This window comes from Hyaena hyaena, unplaced genomic scaffold (assembly GCF_003009895.1).
Source record: "Hyaena hyaena isolate Hyena2069 unplaced genomic scaffold, ASM300989v1 scaffold_198, whole genome shotgun sequence".
Lineage (NCBI taxonomy): Eukaryota > Metazoa > Chordata > Mammalia > Carnivora > Hyaenidae > Hyaena > Hyaena hyaena.
The window spans coordinates 1,222,985-1,239,371 of NW_024080829.1; the positions used below are offsets into that span (position 1 = coordinate 1,222,985).

The following is a 16,387-nucleotide window of genomic DNA, read 5'->3' on the forward strand; positions in this document are numbered from 1 at the left end:
TACATGGCAATGAGAAAGCATGAAATCTGGCCATGTGTAGCAACATGGATGGACCTTGAGGGTGTTATGCTGAGCAAAATAAGTCAGGCAGAGAAGGACAAATATCATATGTTTGCACGTATAGGAGGATTAGGAGGAACATAACTGAGGAATAAGGGGGAGAAGAAGGGGGGAAAAGGTGGGGGAAAGGGAGAGAGGCAAACCATGAGAGACTCTTGAATGCTGGGAACAAACTGAAGACTGATGGGTGTTGGGGGAGAGGGGGATGGGCATAGAGGAGGGCACTTGTAGGGATGAGCACTGGGTGTTATGTGGAAACTAATTTGACAATAAACTATTTGTTAAAAAAAAAAATTTATACCCTCTATTTGAGGCCTTATTTTATGTACACCGGTGAGCTGGCATATATATACCCGTAATTCATGCCTTTTGACTGTTTCCATGTGCATCATTTAAAGATCACAACAATCCTGTGACATAATTATCCTATACTCATCTAAAACTCGGTGCTCTTTGTAATTTAGATTGTGGACACTCCACCTATGTATCTGATACCTTTTCATAAAACTAAATTTTTCTTTAATTCAATAATTCAGGGATATAGAAGACACACAGTTCAAATGATGCATTTACTCATTTAATGCACAGTTTTTCTTCCAGCCACTGGGATACATCAGTGAACAAAACTGAACAAGGATTCGTGCCTTTGTGCCACTCAAATTCTAGCTGGAGAGGCATGCAATAAGCATAACTAAATAAATTATATGTTAAAATATGATAAATCCTATAGAAAAATGTAAAGCTGCTTAGGTTAGGAGGGATTAGGAATGGAGAGTAGAGATTAGGTTTGCAGTATTAGCATAGTCACAGAATGCACCATTGAGAAACTGACATTTGAGCAAATACTTTAAGGAGTTAACCATCCAGCTCTCAGAGAAGAGCATCCCAAACAGAAGGCCCTACAGTAGGACCATGCCTAGAATGTGTGAGGGGCAGCAGAGAGGCCAGAGTGGAGGAAGCAGAAGGTCTGAAGGGAAGAGGAACAGGAAATGAGGTCAGAGAGGTAATGGGATAGGAGAGTTGTAGGCTATTGTATATATTTTAGTTCCTACTCTGAGAAAATAGCCACTGTAGGACTTTGAGCAGAAAGTGGAATGATTTGACATTTTTCCAGGATTACTTTGGCTACCAAAACTGTACTGGGCCAAAGGCAGCTATAGAGATACTGTTAGAGGCTTGCTTAGTAACCTAGACAGACAGTGGATACTCAAACCACAGTGATGGCAGTAGAGAAGAGAAAAAGCTGTCTGCATCTGGATATGTTCTGAAAGTAGAATCAATAGGTTTTCCTGAAAAAAAAATAAATGGATGTACAATGTGAAACAAGCAGAAGAATCAAGGATGGCACTGAGGTTTATGTTCTAGAATGCAGACTTGCCATCAACTGAAATAAGATGGGCTGAGTGGGAACAGGTTTTCTGGGAGAAGATGAGGAAGTCAGTTTTGGACATAGTGTGAGATGAATATTAGACATTCTAATGAAGATAATGAGTATTGACCATATACTGTAGAAGAGATGCATCACTTAACTTTTCTCCCCTCTTGCTAATGCTAACAGTCACAGAATTGGCAGTTCAAAAGTACTAATTTATGCTAGAAAATGTGTTAAGTTACAATAATTCCAATAAGCTGTTCTCAATTCTAAGAGGTATGGAATCTTAAAAAGGAATGTAGATGTACATGTATGAGAGTAATATAAATCTGTCAGGTGGTAGTGGCAGGGTACACCGCAAGACTTCCCTGAACGCTGTCCATGTGAACCAGCTTAGCTCACGGTCTTATACAAGGAACCCAAATGATTTTAAAAATGGTTCTGAGGGGCGCCTGGGTGGCTTAGTCGGTTAAGCGTCCGACTTTCCGACTTTTGCTTAGGTCATGATCTCACGGTTTGTGGGTTCGAGCCCCGGGTCGGGGTCTGTGCTGACTGCCAGCTCGGAGCCTGGAGCCTGTTTCAGTCTGTGACTCCCTCTCTCTCTGACCCTCCCCTGCTCACGCTGTCTCTCTCTCCTAGAAATAAAAAAAAAAATAAAATTAAAAAAAAAAATGGTTCTGAGAATTTGACCCCTATCTGAATAAGGAAGAACCAAAGAGTTTGGAAAAGCACATTTAACATCTTAAATGTTTTCTATCTAGATATTTAATTTACTATGAAATTTCAAAAAGAAAGTAAAGTGATGTGAGATATTTATACATATTGAAAACTGATCTTAGGAGATGGCAGGAACCAAGTTTCTCACTGTTAGAGAAGGAAGTAGCAGAGAAGAGGGGGAGGCTAAAATGATTCATGTTATACTGCTGAACATTTAACAAATAGATGTGTATATACCCAAGGTAGTATATGCCTATATTTATTGCTCTGTCAGATTAGAGGGCCTAGAAGCAAACACACTTCAGCAGCAAAAAGGAAACCCAACATCGAGGTATTAGTCTTTAATACCATTTTCTAATAAAAGAAATGAAGGCTTGCTCCTTAGAGAAATGGCTTGTTCTAGGCTGTAGTAGGGAATATAAAAGATGAACCTGACGCATCTTATAGGCCTTTAGGAAGTGCTCAGAAACACCCAACATTGATGGGGCTATGTCAAGAAGTAAAGAAGCCAACTTTGGAAAGGCTCTCAATGGCCAAAGCAAAAACAATTTGAACAAAATAAATAACACAGTATACTGAATTATAACCCAAGTATGAAATAAATATCCATGAGTATATACTGATATAAATGAAATGACTGAATAAATGGAGAATAGACCTATTTCTTACACAAAAGAATTCCAAATAATTTATGTAGATATTTCCCCTTCAAGGATATGGAGCATAAGCCCCCATCCCTTAAATGTGTACTATGTAGAGTAACTTCCAAAGAATACACTGTGTGTGGGGGGGGAGGGGAGGAAGACAATAACTTTATAGTAAAGACAAACATTACCTCAGCCAAATGATCAAGATTAACATCATTAGTGATAATTCATGTGGATAGCATGTTTCCTTCTATGAGGTGATGAAAACAGCACTTTACCTATGATCTTTCTACCCAACGCTCATTACCTGTCTACCCATGAGAAAAACGGACAAACCTAGGTTGAAGGACATTCTAAGAAATATCTAACCAAAACTATCAAAATAATTTAAAAAAGGAAAGTCTAAGGAATATAGTCTAGAGGAGACTAAGGACACATGACTAAATGTAGTTTCCTGAATGGGATCCTGGAACAGAAAAAGGACATTAGATAAAAACTAAAGAAATTCTAAGTATGGACTTTAGCTTATAATGATGTATCAATATTATTTCATTAGTTGTGACAACTGTAATACTAATGAAAGATACTGATAGTAGGAGAAATGGTGTGTAATATATAGAAACTATATAATCTTCACAACTTTTCTGTAAACCTATTCTAAAATCAAAGTTTATTTTTTACAGAACCTAACCCTAGGGCTACAAGTACCACCACCAAAGAATTTCTCAAGTAACTGAATTTAGTAACTCTTGTTACTTTATGTAAAATATAAGCATCTCATTCATCTTTGTGCTCCACCATACCCAAATACAGATCATTTATTTATATATACAGTTCTACTTTATTTCACCAGACTATAAATGCCATGTAGGGGAGGATTTTCACTTTTAGTGCTATTGCTATACTAGTGCCTGGCACTTAAATGATCAATAAATATTTACTTATAGCAATCAAAAAGAATGAAATCTTGCCATTTGCAACTACATGGGTAGAACTAGAGGGTATCATGCTAAGCAAAATTAGAGAAAGACAAATATCCTGTGACTTCACTCATATGAGGAATTTAAGATACAAAACATAAGGAAGATGAACATAAGGAAAGGGAAGCAAAACTAACATAAAAACAGGGAGGGGGACAAAACATAAGAGACTCTTAAATACAGAGAACAAACAGGATTGGTTGCTGAAGGGGGAATGGGCTGAATGGGTAAGGGGCATTTAGGAAGACACTTGGGATGAGCACTGGGTGTTATACATAGGGGATGAATCACTGGAATCTATTGAAATCATTGTACTATATGCTAACTAACTTGGATGTATATTAAATAAATATTTACTTAATGAGTAAATGAACTTGTTTTAGACAGCCTCCAGTAAAAATACAATGATACTGCAAAATCTGAAACTAAGACTAAAACTGGAGAGCTAAGACCAAAGAAATTCAGACTAAGAATTGAAATATATCAAGATCATCTAACTGTATGGACTATTTAGGCCCTGGGAAAACTAAATCAGACGGTCCTTTCCAAGAATTTGACTATCCTAACAACATCTGTGAGGGTCTTTTGGTGGGCCAGGCAACCTGGATTCCAGTCTTGCCTTAATTCCTAACTAACTCACATTTATGAGGAAGTTCCATAACTTCTCCAAGCCTTACTTTCTTCATCTGTAAAATAAGACTGTATTAGACGATCTTTAAGATCCTTCCCAATCTTAGAGATGCCTGGGTGGCTCAGTTAGCTAAGCTAAGCACCTGACTCTTGATTTCAGCTCAGGTCATGATCTCACGGTTCATGAGATCAAGCCCTCTGTTAGGCTCTGTGCTGACAGTGCAAAATCTGCTTGGGATTTTCTCTCCTTCTCTCTCCACCCCACCCCTCCTCAGTCTCTCTCCCTCCCTTCCTCTCTCTCTGTCTCCCTCTCTCTCTCTCTCTCTCAAAATAAACAAATAAGCATTGAAAAAATAAAGATCCTTCCCAATCTTTAACAATCTTTAAGCCTTTAAAGTCTTTTAAACCATTTTTAAGTCTTGATATACAATGAGAAAAGAAATAAGTAGGGTAGTATCTCCTCAACTCCACCTTTTCCCATTATGCATTGATCAGTCACACTAATCTGGTCCACTGCTAAATGTTAGATTTGAACTTTATGGTCATTTCCCCATGCTCTGTTTTTTGGATTGTTTATTCTTTTACAGTACTTTGATTTTTCAGTTTTGGCTTATGAGGGAGTTTGCTCAACATGAATCCAAAAATGCTTTGCTTACACCACTTCTGAGAATTAAAAACAGACATGATGTAAGTATCAATGTTGATTATTTCAGAACAAAATAAAACACAAATTGTGAAAAGTTAAAAGCAAATTGGACCTTAATTTTGTCATATACATAGAAGTTGTATAAAATTTTATGAGATTGGTTTGTAAAAGCAGTTAATTCTCATTAGGTAGTAACCTTTGCATTTAATCTAGTATTTTATCTCTAAAAATCATATACATTCTTCAATTACTGTATTTTTCTAACAAATTTAACCAGTGTATATTGTCAATCTAATAACTGAGCCCTCCGAAATCTATTTTCCCTACTTTGCTATGCATGGAGGTCTCATTTCATTATTAAGGCTCCTCAACTAAGAAAGTTATTCCAAAGGTTAAAAAAAAAAAGAAAAATAGGCATTTTACGTTTGCAGTTATTAAATGTATATCCTTAGAGAATATGATTTTTTCATATTTCACTAGTAAGGATCAACACAAGTTATACACATTTCTCATACTGAGATATCTTGTTAAGGATATCATAACCTATAGCATTATATAGATATCAATATGCAATTTTCTAGCAGATAAAGATCAGGCAAATTTTTTATACCAGTGCTAACACTGATGTTGTTTGGGGACTTAAATCATAAATCCTATTATTTGTTCTGAACTTCTGTTGTTCATGGGAACAAAATTTATCCTGCTATGGAGTGGCATAAGAAACTGTCCTGTATTAAAGAATTACTTAATTTCAGCCTCTAAATATAGGCTTTGCCAGTTAAATATAGTTATTGTTTAAACTATTGCATTTTCTACCTCCAAAGAGAGAGGTGGGGCACACCCTTAAGAAATGTTTTCAAACAATGAGAAATCCTAAGCCTGAAACTATTCATGCCATTAATATGTGAAAGTATTATTTAAAAAAAATAGTACATAACTTAGTCTTTTTCATACTCTCAATGGTAGCAATCAATATAACACAACTCTTAAGAACCAAAATATTTTATGTGTCCAGAGTACTCTTCTTTCTGTGACAAAATGAGAATGTTTTGCAATTCACTGCAAGAATCACCCACGGGGGAAAATGCAGAATTCAGGGATGTGCCATTTCAATACTCTGAAATGGAGCCAGGGAGAAGAAGAGTAGAAAGACTTATGCCTATGGCAAGTGCAAGTTCATAAAGTGGCTTTCCACTGCTTGCAACACATGGTGTTTAAGGCACTTCAGCAGACAGTCTATCCACCTCTCCAGCCTTCTCTCTTTCTCCCTTCCACTTTACATTTCCTTTGCACTTTACACTTCAGCAGTAGTGAATTACTTACAATGCTAGAGAAACACTTCCTAAGCTTTCTGAACCTGTGCATGTGCAGTGCCCTGGAAGTGCCTATGCCCTCATCTCCACTCCTCTGCCTCATGACTGCATGATGAATTCCTTCCTCTACATCATCTAAAATCCCATTTATATGTCATCCTCCCCAATCTAGACAAATTTAAGCACTTCCTTTTCCTATATTACTTCCTATGTCATAATACTTCTTTCCAATATTATTATGCATTTATACAAGATATACAAGGAACACATCAAAACCCTTACACATTACAAATACTTATTTACATTTCTGTCTCCCCAGAATTATGATTCATTAAGATCACAGACCACTTTGTATTCAACTTTATAACTCTGATGCCTAGCATAGCATCTGGCACATTGTACACTCAATAAATATTGGCTATTCTCTCTGGCACATTGTACACTCAATAAATATTGGCTATTCTTAAAGAGAATTCTAAAGTTTATTCAACTACCAAAGAGAGTGCATGCCATTATATACCCAGACTTGTTATTTATCCTGCAAAAAAATCGCATACATTGTTAACATATCAACATAAGTATATCTTTGTCAGATGATCGATCAGATGACTGAAACATTCTTTTTCTCTGTATGTCTGTTTTGGTCCTTGAGAAATCCAAAGATCTTCACTCAGAAAAACTTTCAAAAACTATCTGTATGGCTTAAACCATCACAACCACTCAGTATTATTAGATCCATTCTGTGGGGAAGTTAAGGCGATTGTAACTGGCTACTGGTACTGGTATGATGACTATGGTTTGTGCGCACACACACACACACACACACACACTTTCAGGTATGTGTCCCATCTATTCCCCCAATGAGACAGAAGTTGGGTCTATATATTTTATACTGCTTTATTTCTGTGCACTATTCCCCACACACCATGTCTGCTCAACAGACATGTAATCCTGGTTCTAATGACAATGGTGGAGTTGACAGGGAGCCTGCATTAGTGAAAAGAATACTAGTCAGGAGCTAGGACTCCTAACTAGCTGTGAGAATAAGTTAAAAAAAAAAAAAAAAAAAAAGGTTAAGTCCTTGTCCTGAATGAGCTTATATATAAATAAGATGAAGAGGAAGTAAAAATTGTGAGGATCTCTTATGCATGACCTAGATTTGGGCATTGGATAGAAATTATCTAATTTAGTCCTCACAAAAGCTCTATAAGATAGAATCACTGCTGTCTCTATTTTACAGGTAAGGAAACTCAGAATGATTTGCTCAAGAACACACAGCTAATACATGGCAGAGCGAGTATCTAGGTTAAGTGTCTACATTCTCAGCAAGTATTCTATATGGTAAGCATTTATATGTGAACTCTGAAAAAAGAAACTTAAAGACTGATACTCAAAATTGTATATGTCCATCCCACTAATCTTCAAACAACTGCACAATATAAGAATTTTTTTTCACAGCTGTAGCTTAATAGCTTTGCAGAGAAGGCAGTAAAATGCAGTGAATTAGAGCTCATGCTCTAGAGTCAAGACTGCCTCAAGTGCCATCTAGGCTCTACTTCCTATCGGCTGTGTTTCCGTGGTTGCTTTATTACTCCCTCAGAACTTCAGTTTTTGTATCTGTGAAATAAAATACTCTATTTTATAAGGTGAATATGATTTTTTAAATACTTGCAAAATCCTTAATAAAGAATAAATGCCAATACTAGTAATTAACAGCAACAAAAGCTAATAATGAAGAAAAGAAAAAACAGAGAACATTACTTACAGAAGCCAGTAATCTTCCATCTTCCTTCATGGCAAGATAGCGGTTTGCACAGACTCCTTTGATAGACACAACCCCTCTCTCTTCTGCTTGAAGTTGCAATTTGACTGGAAGTAATGGGGGGAAAATTACCTTTGTAGCATCACAGAAAAAACAGCCATCTACACACTTATGCAATATAAAGACAAGAGCAACCAGCTAATCCACTCTGGAGAATTGGCAAGGCGGAGGGACAGGGGACAGGTGTCCATTAGATCATACCAGGATGAGATGCAGATGCTCTAGAGCATGAGTGCTTCCAGATTCCCTTCTCACTCTAGTGTCAGTGAACAGAGAAGAGTGGTGGGAAGGGGAAATGTTTTCCTTTGATGTGTAATTAGTCTCCACTTGACCCTGTTAACTGCTTGCATATTTTTAAAAAGTGAACATATGTTAATTTTTTTAAGGTTTTATTTATTTTTGAGAGAGATAGACGGCATGAGCAGGGGAGAGTCAGAGAGAGAGGGAGACACAGAATCCGAAGACAGGTTTCAGGCTCTGAGCTGTCAGCACAGAGACCAACGTGGGGCTTGAAACCGTGAGATTAGGACCTGGGCCAAAGCTGGACGCTCAACCGACTGAGCCACCCGGGCGCCCTGAACATATTTTAAAAGTACATAAAAATGTAAACCACTTGAGAATTCCCATACTACTGCCTAAGATTTATATTTTTTTAATGTTAATTTTTGGGAGAGAGAGAGCACATGTGCATGCGAGTTCAAGAGGAGCAGCGAGAGAGAGAGGAGGGCAAAGGATCCCAAGTGGGCTCTGTGTCGACAGCAAGAGAGCCAGAACTCACAAAACTTCAACATCATGACCTGAGCCCAAGTCAGTTGCTTTGCCATTTGAGCCACACAGGTGCCCCTTAAGTTTAACATTTTTAAAAGTTATTTTTAACCAATTCTTCACAAATAAAATAAAATTACTATCATCGTTTGGTTTGTTTTTCCTGGAGTTCTTTTTTGTTTCAAATTTTTATTTAAATTCTAGTTAGCTAACATATAGTGTAATATTAGTTTCAGGAGTAGAATTAGTGATTCATCACATCCATGTAACACCCAGTGCTCATCACAAGTGCCCTCCTTAATGCCCATCACCAATCTAGACCATTCCCCCACCCACATGAACCCTCAGTTTACTAAGACTTTCTTAGAGTTTACTTCCCTCTCTTTTTTTTTTCCTTCCCCTGTGTTCATCTGGTTTTTTTCTACACATTTTACTTCTAGCTTCCCTCCTTTTAAAAAAATTATTTTTGAGAGAGAGAGAGAGACAATGTGAGTAGACAAGGGGCAGAGAGGGAGGAAAAGACAGGGGAGAGAAGGAATGAGAATTCCATGCAGGCTCCACACTGTTAGCACAGAGCCCAATGTAGAGTTCAAACAGCACAAAACTGTGAGATCATGACCTGAGCCGAAACCAAGAGTAGGATACTTAACTGACTGAGCCACCCAGGCACCCCCGAGCTTCCCCTTTAATACAATACCAATGAAATTTATCTTTCTTGACAGAGGGATTGTGATGTATAGCTATTTTAGTTTGCAAATATCTATCTAGTGGAAAAACAAAATGCTCATACTTAATTTGCTTGTTTTAATAATTTTATTTTTTAATGCTCATTTGTTTTTGAGAGACAGAGTGCGAGCAGGGGAGCGGCAGAGAGAGAGGAAGACAGAATCTGAAACAGGCTCCAGGCTCTGAGCTGTCAGCACAGACCTCGATGCCGGGCTCAAACTCACGAACTACAAGATCATGACCTGAGCTGAAGTCAGACACCCAACCAACTGAGCCACCAACGCACCCCTTAATTTGCTTTTACAATGTGTTTAAAGATTTTAGATCCTGACGAGGATGACCTGTTATACTGCATTATCAATATTAAACAGATTGTAGTAGGATTAAGAAATAGATATTACATGATTATGCCACAAGAATAAATTATCTAATTCAAATAAAAACTAAGTTAACACCTGTTTTGCTATTCAGAGGGAGCATTCTCCTGCCTAGAACAGTATTCTCCAAAACGTATTTTGGCGAACAGAAGTTACATATAAAAAACAGGTTCTGGGGCTAAATAAGTTTAGGAAATTCTTAGTTAGGGGTGCCTGGGTGGCTCAGTCGGTTAAGGGTCCGGCTTTGGCTCAGGTCATGATCTCATGGTTCGTGGGTTCGAGCCCTGCATCAGGCAGGCTCAGGCTCTGTGCTGACAGCTCAGAGCCTGAAGCCTGTCTTCAGATTCGTGTCCCTTTTCTCTCTGACCCACCCCTGCTTGCTCTCGCTCTCGCTCTCTCAAAAATAAATAAAAACATTAAAAATTTTTTAAAGGAAATTCTTAGTTAAACCAAATTAACTCTATTAACAGACTTCTCACACCTTTGCTTCTTATAACCTGCGTTATAAATCACCATTAGAGGATCAGGTGTACATTGTTTATATAAAATTTACCTCGTATCAAAATGAATTTTTACATTCAACATATCTAGAACATTCTTGAGAACAATAGAAAAAAGCTGTAAATATTCAAACATTTAGAAATCAGATATTATTATTTAGGGAACATTACAAAGTAAGTAAGTTAATTTTTACAGGCATTTCCAGGTAGCTAGGGAAACATGGCATTAAAAAAACAATGCTTAAAAGATTTTGGAATTATTTACTTTGTTAGATATGTCATAGTAATTACGTTTTAAAATTTTCTCTATCAAGCAGAGCAACATACAGGTAAAACATGACATAACATCTGGGATTAGCTTCAAAACATTTTAGCAATCAAAAACAACATTCTAGCAGCCAATCAATTTTTTTATAAAGTGGGCAGGATATTTTTATTTTTTGTTGTTTTTAATAAATATCTATTTTTTAGAGAGGGAGAGCGTGTGTATGAATGAGAGACAGAGACAGAGACAGAGAGAAGAGGGGAGGGGAGGGGAGGGGAGGGGAGGGGACACAGAATCCAAAGCAAGCTCCAGACCCTGAGCTGTCAGCGCAGAGCCCAACGAGGGGCTTCAGATTCTGTGTTTCCCTTTCTCTCTACCACTCCCTTACTCATGGCTGTCTCTCTCTTTCTCTTGAAAATAAATAAACATAAGAAAAGAAGGAGAGGAGGGGAGGGGAGGGGAGGGGAGGAGAGATCTCAAGTAGGTTCCATGCTCAGCATGGAGTCTGATGCAGGGCTCAATCCCACGACTCTAGGATCACCACCTGAGCCGAAGTCGAGCGAGACGCTTAACCAACTAAGCCACCCAGACAACCCTAATGTGGGCAGGATAAACAAAACAAGATTGATTAACCTATGTCAATAGTTATTAGAAGCATGGGAGTTTATTAATCTATTTGCACTAGTTTATTTTTTTTAATCTGTTAAACATTTAACGTGTGCTTCTCCTCTCTGTATCAGTCACTCCTAGACTCTAGACAGCACAGCATTAGGTAAATCTGCAGTTGCCAAAATTGTTCTGCAGAATCTTACAAGATAATACAAGGCAAAATGGATATAATCAAAACATGAAAACTAAACAAAGAAGCGCATAAAGTCTTTTTCACATTAAAGGGAAATGTAGAAAATAAGCTTTATTTTTAACAAATATAACCAAAATTATCTTAATGGTTATGAGCAAAATCCTTATACACAACTCTAAAGTGATCTAGATAAGCCATATTAATTATGAATACATCTATTTCTCTTTTTAGCTCAGAAGGTTGCATAAATGCTTATGAGGCAAGATTGCATAATTACTATGCTTTCTTCTGGTGCTTCATCAATAAAGTGTAGCCTAGCTCTAGCCTACCATCATTAAGTTCGTGTTAATGGTCATAAAGGAGATTATGGATAGTAATGTGTGGCCAATACCAGTGGCCCAAAGTAACATCATTCATTGATTCATTAAGACACTAGGCAATTATCACACAATAAGTCACTAAAAATTAAACATTAATTGTAGATGCTCAAAAAAATGTTTCCACTGGCAGATAATTATATACACTTTAAAAAACAACTACAGACTGAAATGACAAGCTATATAAGCCATAAAAATCATAAATTTTCTTTAAAAACCCATTAAAATTGAGATGCAAAGTAACCCAGAAGAACTAAATTCCACATACAAATGATCCCTTCTCAAAAAAAGCAGGTAACTGCTTTTATCTCTGACAGAGGAAAGAATAAACCTGCATAAAAGGGAAGTATGAAATTTTACTAACTCTTAATAGTTGTAATGTGACCTTAGAATTCTGAGGAGCTCTAATCAAAGAACAACTCCATACCCACCTGCCAGTTCTCTCTCACAGAGCTTGCACCTAGTGGACAACCATCACATATTAAAGGATGGGACAGAACAGAAGGGCTAAGAAATCTTCCTGAAGTACCTCAGGCCTTTACTGAGTGCAAAGTAGCAGGCCAATGAAGGCTGGGAGCAGGACACAGCTGAATAAGATCCCTCTGATGGGCACTGACCCATCACCAAATGCAAAGTGGGATCAAAAGAGCTCTTCCAAGACAAGGAAAGCCAGGGGTTGAGTTCAAGAGTAAGGATAACCCTTGACATATCCAAACAGTTGGCAGCTGGCTACAAGGCAAACTAGAATACAAAAAATCTACTCAATTCACCCAAAAGAAAAAAGGAAATGAGAACCAGAAGGACAAAGAACAGATGCGGAAAATTAGAAAACAAATTCCAAGATGGCAGATTAAACCCAAACATATCAATAATTACGCTAAAAGCAAATGAGTATCTACATTTAAAGAAAAAAATTGTCAAGATAAAAAAGCAAAGCTCATCTGTGATGTTTACAAGAAAAGCACATTAAATACAAAGACACAGGAGTTGAAAGTAAAAATGTGGGGAAAAAAAATAAAATGCACACCCTAAGTATAAGAACACTGGTATGGCCATATTAATATCTGATAATGTGAACTTCAAAGCAAGTAGTATAAAGACATGAACAAGGTTACCGCTTGATGATAAGAGGGTCAGATACATCAAGACGACATAATAATCTTAAATGTGTAGCACCAAATAACAGAATCCTAAAATATCTGAAGTAAAAATTGACAAATGAACAAATCAATAAGAATATGGAATACATAAGTAACATTATCTACCAACTTGACCTGACTTTTTAAAAATTTTTTTTAGATCAGGCACCTTTCATTTACCTGAGACTTTATTCTCCTATTAAAATCATAGTTATTTGAAAACTAGGCTTTAAAAAAAAAAAAAAAACTGCCAGCACGGTAAGCTATCCTATGCTTATTTGCCTAGTGAACTTCAATTGTTCAAATCAATTAACTCCAGCTAACACGTTCTTTTTCCAAAATCACCAGGATATTAAGTAATGTCAAGGGCTTTTGTCCTAAACAATTGGATGCTTCTGGTTCCTTTGTTTTTTAACAACCTGTAATAATTCAGACGATACAATTCATTTAAAGTGCACATATAATTCAATGGTCTTAGTATAGTCAAAGAGTTGTGTAATCATCACTACAATCAATTTTAGAACCTTTTCATCATCCCATACCCTTTATTACTTCAATTACCATGTCCCCAGTACCACTATCCTCAGCCCCAGATCTATTTCCTGTTGCTATAGATTTGCCTATTCTGGATATCTCATACCAATGGAGTCATACAGGATGTGGTATTTTAGGACTGACTTCTCTCACTTAGTACAAAGTTATCAAGGTTCATCCATGTTGTAGCCATTATCAGTACTTAATTCCTTTTTATTGCCAAATAACATTCCATTGAATAGATGAACCACATTTGGTTTACCCATCCATCAATTGATGAACATTTGGTTTGTTTCCAGTTTTTGGTTACTATGAATTATGCTATGAACAACTTACGAACATGCTACACAAACAAGATTTTATAGACCTATTTTCATTCCTTCTGGATATACACTGAGAAGTCAAATTACTGGATCATATGGTGACTACGTTGAATCATTTAGGAATTATCAGACTATTTGCAAAGCAACCTTTTTACATTCCCACTATAAATTGAGGGTTCCAATTTCTCCACATCCAGACTACATTTGTTACATTCTATGTTGTTTTTTTGTCTCTTTTGTTTTGTTTTTTTCTGTTTCTGTTCTTATTTTTATTATAGCCATCCAGGCTGGGTATGAAGTGTTATCTCATAGTTATGATATTAATTTTTCTCATGGGTAATGATATTAGGCATCTTTTCAGGTATTCATTGGCTATTTGCATATCTCCTCTAAAGAAATGTCTGTTCAGACAGGCTCATTTTTAATTAGGTTATTTATATTTTTATCAGTGAGTTGAAATAACTCTTTATATATTCTACACAAAAATCCCAAATCATATATCTGATTTGCAAATATTTTCTCCTATCATGTGGGTTGAATTTCCACTTTCTTGATGTTGTCATTTGAAGCATGAACATTTTTAATTTTCATGAAATCAAATTTATCTATTCTGTTCTTTCATTTTCTGTACTTTTATTGTCCTAAGAAACCATTGCATAATCCAAGGGCATGGAGATTTACACCTAAACTCTTCTCTTGAGAAGTTTAGTTTTATCTTATCCATTTAGGTTTTGATCCATTTTGAGTTAATTTTTTGTGTGCAGTATGAAGATCCAACTTCACTGTTTTACACGCAAATATGCCCCTCAAACTGACACTTAAAAGTCAGTACACCCAAGCAGAATATGCATTCTTTTTAAGAAATATGTCCAACAATAAATTACATACTGGCCATAAAATAAGCCTCAATACATTTAAAAGGACTGAAATCAAACAAAATATTATATTAGAAATTATAACAATAAGTTATTGGGAAATCCCCAAGTATTTGGAGATTAAGCAATATATCCCTTAAAAAAAACACAGATAAACTACAAGGGAAATTAGAAAACATTTCTAATTGAATAATAATGGAAACTCAACATGCTTAAAGGGAAAGCTATAGCTTAAGTGTTGATACTAGAAAAGCAAAACATTATGAAAATCTAAACTTCGACCCCAAGAACTACAAAATGATTTTGCCAATATTATTATTTTATTTTACATATATTTTTATTTTTATTCCAGTTAGTTAATGCAGTTTTATAGTAATTTCAGGTATATAATATAGTGATTCAACACTTCCATATACCACCCTATGCTCATCATGAGTAGTACACACCTTTATCCCCATCACCTATTTCACTTATCCCTCTAACTCCCTCCCCTCTGGTAACGATTAGATTGTTTCTAACATTAAAAACTACAAAAAGATTTCTAATCTCAAATTAAGCCCAAAGTAATAGCAGAGGGAATATTTACTATGTAAAAAAATTATACACTTGAATACACACAGAGTCGCAGACTAACTCCCAGAGTTAGTTAAAATAAATAATATTTTATTTTCGTATACCTTTTGATATTTTTTCTTGGTTGAGCATATGTTCCTATTATAAGAACATAACAATGTTAGCGTTGTCAGAGTTTTAAAATAATCTATAATAAAGTGTGTACCATGTTAAACATGACTATGAAAATGATCACATTTATGAGTTCCAAGAGGGAGTGGACATTTCTCAATTAAAAGAAACCTAAGAGACATATTAATAAAAGCAATGTCTAGACCTTGTTAGAATACTGATTAAAGCAGACATTGTTTAAATTTTTGTAAAAAAAATAAAGACCATAGGGGAAATTTTAAAACTGGATATTTTCTGCTTCTAAGGGAATTTTTTAATTTTTAGGCATGAGAATGAACTGTTACTATTTTTTAAGGCCTCATCTTATAGAGATACATATTAATCATTTATGTCCTAATATGTACTAATACATACCTATCACTTATTTAATGATTTACATAATCATTTTTTAAAACTTTTTAAGTTTATTTATTTTGAGAGAAAGAGAAAGAATGAGCAGAGAAGTGGTAGAAAGGAAGAGAGAATCGCAAGCAGGCTCTGTGCTGTCAGTGCAGAGCCAGATGCAGGGTTCAAACTCACGAACCATGAGCTCATCACCTGAACTGAAATCAAGGGTCAGATGCTTAACCAAGACTGAGCCACCCAGGCGCCCCTACATAATCATTTTCTAAATTATCTGATGAAATGATATGTCATCTACTATATTCTTCAAAACAATGCAGTACCAGGGAAGAGAAAAAGAGCTAGTGGAGGCACAGATGAAACCATCAGTCATGTGATGATAACTGCTGAAGCTGAGTTCATTATACTGGTCCTTCTATTTTTGCATAGAA

The 16,387-nt window shown here is 36.1% G+C and overlaps 1 protein-coding gene across 1 annotated transcript in view; it reads right to left on the reverse strand.

The window, feature by feature from the left end:
* The window catches only part of FGF2 (fibroblast growth factor 2), a 66,198-nt gene that overhangs the window by 3,787 nt on the left and 46,024 nt on the right, over nt 1-16,387 (reverse strand). The window contains 1 exon segment of the mRNA XM_039241607.1: nt 8,131-8,234. Within this exon segment, the coding sequence (XP_039097538.1) occupies nt 8,131-8,234 (104 nt within the window).